Genomic DNA, 9168 nt, shown 5'->3' on the forward strand with positions numbered 1-9168 from the left:
AAGAAATAATACATTTTATCTATGGGCGCCTTTCTTGATACTCAAGGACACCTTACATGAACAAATGGTACAAAAGATAAAAACAGATGCACAACAAAGACCACACAGAGTTACAAAGCAATGAACAGACAAACACTATCAAATTACACTGAGTATGCCGGTTCAAAGAGGCAGGTCTTTAGATGGGATTAGATGGGTGCATTATGGGAGCAGGTAGCAAAAATTGGGCCTTTTTTCATGATAGCATGATTAGCATAGATAGTATCAGAATCAGAAAGGAGTTTAGTGCCACAGTAGTTACCCTACTTGGAATTTGCCTGGGTGATTGGTGCATACATACATACATACATACACAGACAAACATATTAAATGTATTAATAAGAATAAACAATAAATACAGAGACAGAGACAAATAAATACAAAATAGCTGTTTAAGTAGTATGACCATCTTATCATTTTTAAATGAATTAGTATTTGATGATTCATTATTCTCAACATTTTGGCTGAGGATGCTTATGAGACACAAAAAAAAAGATAAAGATACATAATTAACTCAAGGATCACTTACTAGCTTTTTCTGGAGCTTTTGACTGCATCTCAGAGATGGATTTGGCATGTGACCCAAGTATGAGTAGTATAATAATGAGTGGAATATATATAATGTGCATATTCCATCTATCGAGGAAGATCATGACATGCAGCTGAAAGCCCAGAAAAAAAAGATAAGTGGACCTCCAGTTAAGGTCTTTAAGTTTATTTTCTTTTGATCAAACTACCGTTTCCAAAGTCAAATAAGAAATATGTAGTGTTGTATCTGACAGCGTTACGTTGCATCAATATTGTTTCCACTTCCTAAGGGTTGACCCGTTGTTACTAATTCATTAATGTGAAATAATTTAGTCATGATTTATAAATCAGTTACATGGCATTAATAGCAATGTTCTTTTAGGTTCCTAGGTTGTAAAAAAAACACATACATCTGGAAAAGTTTGTGGAGAATCTGGACCATAATCCAATACAAAATTGTTAAAGGAACAGTTCAACATTTTGGGAAATATGCTTTATATGTTTTCTGGCGGAGAGTAAGATGAGATGAGATGAGAAGATCAAAACCACTCTCACATTTTCTTTTTATTATTAATGTTATTTATCAAGCCAACTGAGAACAATTTCTCATTTTCACACAGTTACACAGCTGCCCAGTACAACCACAGTGCTGGCAACTGAGCACCTCTACTGCTCAAGGGCACCTCAGTGGTAGTAATGGAAGGGGGGGAGGGACTGGAGGGACTTTCCCCACCCAGATTTTTTTATTTTTATCCTGCCGGTTTGGGGGTTTGAACCGGCGGCCTCTCTCCCGGTCCCAAGCTCGCTTCCTTAACCCCTAGGCCAGCACTGCCACTACTGAGCTAAGAAATAATCGGGAACAAAACCTCTGTAAAATGTACTAATTGTTGACTAGTTGTTAGACTAGTTTTAGTACTGATTAAATAAACACAATATGCGTTCATTAGTGAGCTTTAGAGGTGCCAGTAGGCAGATTTTGTTGCCCTTGGACAAATCCAGGCTAGCTGTTTCCAGCCTTAATGCTAAGCTAAGCTAACATCTGCTAGCTGTAGCCTCTTATTTAATGATATCAGAGTGATACGGATCTTTCCCTTTAACCTTTAATGCAGACTTGATGGATTGTTGTTAAAATGTCCTTTATTAGCTGTGGACTCATAATTATATTATCTATTTAATTCATGATGTTGTTATTATAAAGCATTGTGCAAGTATTGCCTGAAAATGTATTAAAGTGGTTTTTTCATATTAATGGCATCATGTGTGACACTGGTCAGCCACTGTAGGCCTGTAACCGTATCAGTATTTCATTATAACAAACGGCTGTCACAACACAACAGTTACCATTAAGGTTTTCATTTTTTATTAAGATTATAAATTTTCAACAAATATTTTCTGGAACAGTTTTGACCCGGTGATATACATTTTAGTAAGCACAAAAAATACAAGAATAACAACAAAATATGTAGAGAATGGCTGAATATTCTCTTTATTTTTGTACACATAGTGCTCATAAAGCTAATGCGTGGATTCTCAGGTTATGGCTAAATCATGAGTTTTTTGCCTTTCTAAAACAAAAGGACTACCATCAATTTTTTTTACAAAACAAAGTAAAAAAAACACACAAAACCAAGACGTGTTGGAATTATGGAATTGCTGTGAAGGCTTTGAGCAACAACCATGATTAAGAGGGGGATGTCAAACTGCCAAAATAACCCGGACTGTTTACTATCACACACTGGGAGTGGATGGTGGAGTAATAACCACAGTAATAGCCCAAAAAGTGTTGCAGTACATGTACGTGTTGGCACTCCATTAAGTGATATGAGTTGGTTTCTGAGTCCATCAATGTACCTCAAAAAGTGTTAGGGAGAGAGTCTTGTACGTGGTCTTTCACATGACTACAAACTGCCCAGAATGTGCAAGGTCCAACTTTAAACTGGAGATGTGTTTCCACGAAGGCTCCTTTGAGCCCGGAACAGGAGAGACGTTCGCTCACTTTCCATTTCTGACAATAGCTACACTGTAAACCTTTGATGTAAACTTACAGCTAAAATCTCACAGTATCATACTGTTTCATTGTTATACAGGATCATACTGTAATTGGCAATGGAGTCTGGGAGAAAAAACTATCTGTGAATGTTACAGAATACAGGTATTTACGGGTAATACCAAAGCATCTTGGGAAATGTATTACTGTAAATTCAAATAATACAGTAAGAAACTACGTCTATTCACAGTAAAATACCTTAAAATGTAAAAAACATTATGCTTACTGTAAATAAACAGTAGTTTAGCGGTGAAGCTGCTGCCAGTATATTACTGTAAATTTACGGTGAAAAGTTTTACAGTGTAGCAGTTGTGTGCATTTGATTTAAGGCAATGGAAGTCAATCCATTTCATCATGTCATTACCGTTCTGACAACAGGATATATATGGCACAAACTCTGTCCTCTCCCTGCCAAAACTATTGTCATTAAAATGCTCTTTTCTCCTCCTTTTTTTTTTTTTTTAAAATAGCTTTTCTTTTTTTCCTGCAAAAATAAAAGTTGATTTAGACCTTATAGGGGAGACCGGGTATCCGTTGTGACACCTCCAGATCCTCCAATCAGAAACGAGGGGGGAGTGACGTCACACAGTGCACACCAACGAACCACATTCACATCTGTTATCTGTTCTTTCTTTAAGACAAAAGGTGTGCATTGAGGTCTAATTCTTGACATTTGTGTTTTAAAAATCGCTGTTTTTGAACGACTGCAAGCCACTGAGGATAGCCAATCAAATGTTAAGAGTTTTTCAGCACATAGTATTTACTATGACACTGAGAGGTCAGCTGTATGGGTCAAAATCCCTTGTCAGTGTTTAACATTTTGTATAATAACCAATTCGTGTTCAGAAATGAAGGTAGTTTGGCCAACTGTGATGTTTTCACACGTTCTGTGTTCAAAGTGAATTAATAAACCTGTGTTTTACCAAACCAGTGACCATCACTGGGCGGTTAAATGACATCTACTGCTGACCACACTGATATTGGTGACAAGAAAAGTCGAATTTTTGTAGCGTTACAACTGCCCTCACACATAGGGGCTCTATTTGTAGCAATGCACAGTTTCTGTAGAAAACACTGATCTCACCCAATCCATACTCTGCAGCACACCATTCACTATTTGCACATAGAAAGGCTGTGGAACAGTACAGTCAACTGGCAACGTTCCCCTAAGGTTCCCATGGAAAACTTGTTCTAAGAACATTCCATCATGGACACGTAACTATGCAATACGTCCCACAAATTACACATAGAATGTTGGAATATACCTTGGAGAACAATTATGGGAACGTTACTTTGTTCTCTTCAGCTTAGAAACATGTTCCCCAACAACAACAAAAAAACTGGCAGGAGAAAAGGCTTCTCCACTGGGTTTAGTTTCATACTTTTGTGGGAAAAAACGTGTTACAACTGACCCCGGTCTCTCCTAAAAAATAAAAATAAAGGGTTTAATTCAAAATGCCACAATCGCTCGGGTCCATGCCCCCAGGCTGGCCAGGACCTGTTTACTACAGATCTGTTCCAAGTCCGCCTGTCTGCTCAGCAGCCCTGTAAAGCCCGAGCCGAAGATGGAGATCAGGTTGGAGATGTTGGAAGTGTCTGTGTAGTCTAGGTGGAAGTAGGAACAGTCCTCGCGTTTCGCCCGCTTGCGAGCCGATGTAAAATCCGACACCTCCTCGCCGTCGGATGTACAAAAGCCGAACTCGACCTTCCGTTTCTTGGCCGGGGACTGCGCGCCCTGGCCGCACTGGAGCGCGTCGCAGCAGCAGTCCTGGTGGAGGTAGCCGTTCTCCACCGTAGTTACCACATGCGTGTCCAAATCCAGCACTGTGGTTTTGTTGCAGTGCGTGCTGCCGTTTGCGGGGAACTGGTCACAGTGGGACACAGGGGCAGCCTCCATGCAGCAGCTTCGATAGTAGGAGGGATCCGGTTCTTTGCCGCCGTCCTCGAGGGGAGAGCAGCCGAAAAGAGCGCTCGCTGTCCGGGCGTGCGCCGCTGGCTGCGCCGCGCCTCGGTGGCACGCAGAGCCGCAGAGACTCGCCTCTTCGCCGCAGCAAGCAGCCCGCGCCTGCTCCTCGTCGCCGGCGTCCTCTGCGTCCAGATCCAGCGGGTTGAGCTCCTGGATCTCGTTGCAGACGGTCATCACCTCCTCGTACTGCTGCATCCTATAGATCTCCGCGTATTTCTCCTTGACGTAGACCTGCCTGGCGTTCCGCAGCACGTAGGAGACCAGCAGGTTTTTGTGCAGCTTGATCCCCCCTCTCTGCGTCCTGGAGTTGTGGATCTTCATTAAGGAAATGGAGATGAGGCTTTGCGCGTCCGCTGCGCATTCCATGGTGTGGATCATTGTGATGTTTCCCCCCCTATAGTCCACCTCCAGCTCCTCTCCGGGAGATGGGAAAGCCGTCTCTCAGCTATCTCAATGGGAATCGTTTTGTTCGAGGAGAAAGGTTCAGGTCCGCTCTGTGGAGAAACATTGGACTCACAATGATCCGCCTCTCCCTCCGAAAGCCAGCAATCATTCGCAGATGGCTCGAAACCAGAATATATATTTATAGTCAAGACAGAGGGCCCGCCTTCTTCAGGGAGAGCCAATCAGCTGCCTGGGATCTGTTGAGTGGCAGACTGGCGCGCTGGAAATATGTCGTTCTCGACCAATCAGCGTCAGGCGGTTCCCCCGGACTATTCAAATTCCACCCAGGTTGTCTAACAGGAATGTCCTCATTTCAGCTGCCCCATAGCTGGGACTTTCAGAAAACCAGTTCCTTTCCCGGGGAAACCAAACGAGATTTACAACTACCAATGAAGTAGGATAGTCACCGTTTATTTTAAAGTTTGGTGTTCCAAGTGAAAAAAATGTGTGTTTTATCCTTTTGGACCAAGAACCTGTTGTCCTCCGGTCAAATTTGACCCATTTTCAAAAAGTTTGTATATTAGAAATTTGGGTTTCTTTCGACCAAACTGATCAACCAAAAAATAAGGTGGATGGTTCCGTACAACGCTCTCAACAAGTAAAATAAATGATCAGTGCACTACTTTCATTGCATTTGGGTGTTTTATTCAATTTGATAGCATTTGGAAAATCACAGATAAAAGAATGTTGAAAAAAGTGACAAAAATGTCAGGAAAAGCTTCAAAATTTGGGAAAAAATAAATAAACAATCGCAGAAAAAAAACAAAAAAAAAACATCTGAAAAAGTGACAAAAAACTTCAAAAAAAACAATTGCCCAAAAAAGTTGAAAAAAAAAGTTTGAATTTCAAATTTCGACCCAGAAAAACAAAAAGTTGCAGCCAACACAAGGGTTGAAGGGGGACATGCAGTTTTTTTTTGTTTTTTTTTTGCTTAATTTACTTTAACTGAACAGCTTCGGAGTCATTGGAATGGTTATGTTCGGGTTGAATGGTGGTCATCTCGCACCTGTGAGCCGAAAAACCCCCCTTGCAACTTTTGGCCGGTGAGCCGGCGGCCTCAGGGTCAGGAAGTATGGCGTGATATCAGGTCTCACACTGGCACTGCACACATACATGAACTGGCTAGCTATAAGAACAAGGTAGCAATGGAGTTTTTCCATTGCATACAAATTGCATACAAATACTAGTTCTTATAAACCCAATAAATACTTTTATTTTTATATAATGCATTAAAATGTCTGTCAAAATGAGCAATGTGGGGGTTTTGATGAAGCCACCCTCTGGTTTCACTGATGAGAAAAAATGCTCAGTCATCTGGCACAGCAGCACCACAGCACTGCCAGATTCTGTGTTACAAACTTTGTGTATTCTGAAAGAAAGAAGTACAAAGACCTGGAGGAAAATACCTGTTTTGTCTAAAGGGTCAGTTCACCCAAAGTACACCCACACACACACACACACACACACACACACACACACACATTTTCTCACTTACCTCTAGTGCAGAGATTTTCAACAGGGGGTCCGTGACCCCTAGGGGGTCCTCAGAGTTAGTGCAGGTAGGGGCGCCAAATTATGTTGAAAAGAGAATTTTTTTGAAAGGCTATATTTTCAAAAATTCAAATATGTCTGAAAATATACATTAATATAAATCCAACATATTTATAGCAAAGATAAATTGGCCTATTTGTGAGAAAACAAAACATTGAAGATACGTGTACTATAGGTAAGGTAGCCACTATGGTAGCCTTACTTTTAAGCTTAAGGAGTCACTGTTCCACACTGTATGTTTAACATTCAAACATGATGTATGAATAATATATTGATATCCATTCATTTGTATCCATCCAACCCAGTTTAATATGCAACTCAATTGTATACAATGTATGCAGTAGGGGGTCCCTACTTTGGTTCTCTTTCAGCTAAAAGGGGTCCTTGGCCTAAAAAAAACGTTGAAGACCCCTGCTCTAGTGGGATCCATTCATGCAGATCATTTTATTTTTATTTGTCCTGGTTTTGAGAGCTCTGTCTCTGAAATTCCTGACTCCACCTAGTCTGGATCAACGACAATTCAATTCCAGGATAATGTCATTTGCTATGTAACTGGGACGTTTTGGAAGCGATTGGCGGGGATTTGTTACGGACAAAATACACACGGCAAATTACGTTTAGTATTCAGCTCATTTAAATAGCTCATGTTACTGTATTGTGTGAACAGTTAACTTCATTTAATATAGGTGTTTTTTTTTTTTTTTGCATGGTTCAACCAAAACAAGTTCCTTCCCGAGACTATTTTGCAGAGCCACCGTCGTTGCGTCCGGAGCTTAGCGCCGCCCAAGACGATTGTGATTGGTTTCAAAGAAATGCAAACAACCCAGAGCGTTTTTTTTTCTCCTATCCTGAGTGTTGTAGCCAGTGGCGTAAGAGCTGGCAATGCGAGATTACCCAAATACAATACAGGTGAATGGAATTTCAATTGTGGTGCTTACAGTATTGGAAAACTACATTTAAAAAAAATCAAGCACACACACATTGTCCTACTCTGATTAATCCACAGACCTCACTGTCAACCAAAGAAATAGTCATAATTATTACATTGTTATTACACCAAATTCCACTCCATCTCCCTTGTATTCGGGTGGAGGCATAAATCACAGAGACAAGTATCTGAAAGCCCGGGCAAAAATAACGAAAACAAAGTCACCAAAGCCTGTCCACATTATGGGAGAAATTTAATTTATGGATGCACCCAATACACACAAGCAGACCCCCACCATGGCTGAAACCTGTGGCCATAAGTGCCATCAGTGGTTTCAAAATGTCTCCAACTGCAGGATTTCACTCAAAATTAGGGCTGGGGGGCGCCTGGGTAGCTCACCTGGTAGGGCGCGCGACCATATACAGTATAGAGGTTTACTCCTCGATGCATCGGCCGCGGCTTCGACTCCGACCTGCGGTCCTTTGCTGCATGTCATTCCCCCTCTCTCTCCCCGTTCATGTCTTCAGCTGTCCTATAAAAAAATAAAATAATAAAAAAATATATAAAAATTAGGGCTGGGTACCAAATTCCATACTTTTTAGGCACTGACGGAACTGCCTCTAAAGTATCGAGTATCGAAAAATGCCTCGTCATTCAATACCCAATTCCAATACCTAAGGACTACATCTATAAGGTACTTGCATGCAGCATGCTTCTACCGAGATCTAAAAATGTTTGTGATTGGCCGTTTTAGCGTTACACGTTGTCGGGACACGCAGGCAAAAAACTCTACGTTACACAGAGACGGGGCTCACGTAGTAGGAGCTGAAAAACAAATAAAAAGATTTGTGCCGTAATGTGTGATGTTGTAATTTCTTTTTGTATTATAAAATTGGTATTGAAGTCACGGTATAGGTATCGGCACAGATATCGAACATTTTTCAACGGTACCCAGCCCTACTCAAAATGTCCGAAATTCTCTCTTGAAATAGGTCAGCATGTCTTTACCACAGGAGGCCAGAGTTTCTACTGAGGCTCTAAGTTTTTCTTCTAACGTCTTGGTTGTGTTATGATAGCAATTTGAGGACAAAGTTTGAAGCTACCAAAATCAATATTTTCAATGGGTCAAATGTAAATGGTCTGTATTTATATAGCGTTTTCCTAGTCTAAACAACTACTCAAAGCGCTTTAACATAGTACAGGAACCATTCACCATTCACACACTGGTGTCCGAGGCTGCCATACAAGATAAGATAAACATCCACCCTCAATTACACTCCAATGGCGCAGCATCGGAAGCAATTCAGGGTTCAGTGTCTTGCCCAAGGACATTTCGACATGGCAGGCCCAGGGATCAAAACCACCAACCTTCCAATTGGTAGTGGACCGCTCTATCACCTGAGCCACAGCCACACCAATGACTGTAATGTCAAATTTGACAAACATACAGAATTATCACCCAACTGCAGTTATTTAGGGCTCACAATTTGACTGTTTCGGTGTACTCTCAGTGCTCTCGTAGTGTCATTTCTAGCAGCAGCAGCAGCAACAGCAGCTGTTTTCAGAGAAAAACACTCAATTACCTGTTCTGCAGCAAACAGCAGACAGACACAGTTAGAGACTAGCTGGTTGGAACATTTAGCGGCTATAAAGGAGAGTTAATAT

General features: G+C 41.2%; 1 protein-coding gene across 1 annotated transcript; it reads right to left on the reverse strand.

Annotated features, from left to right (window-relative positions):
- Positions 1 to 1910: 1910 nt before the first annotated feature.
- ier5l (immediate early response 5-like) lies at positions 1911 to 5155 on the reverse strand. The gene has a single exon (XM_031287305.2). The coding sequence runs from the start codon at positions 4956 to 4958 to the stop codon at positions 4065 to 4067; it is 894 nt and encodes a 297-aa protein (XP_031143165.1). The 5' UTR covers positions 4959 to 5155; the 3' UTR covers positions 1911 to 4064.
- Positions 5156 to 9168: the final 4013 nt, after the last annotated feature.

Source organism: Sander lucioperca, chromosome 14 (assembly GCF_008315115.2).
Source record: "Sander lucioperca isolate FBNREF2018 chromosome 14, SLUC_FBN_1.2, whole genome shotgun sequence".
Lineage (NCBI taxonomy): Eukaryota > Metazoa > Chordata > Actinopteri > Perciformes > Percidae > Sander > Sander lucioperca.

Excerpts from the sequence above, each read along its gene's own strand:
- ier5l (XM_031287305.2), bottom strand. The coding sequence starts at position 4,958 with ATGATCCACACCATGGAATGCGCAGCGGACGCGCAAAGCCTCATCTCC.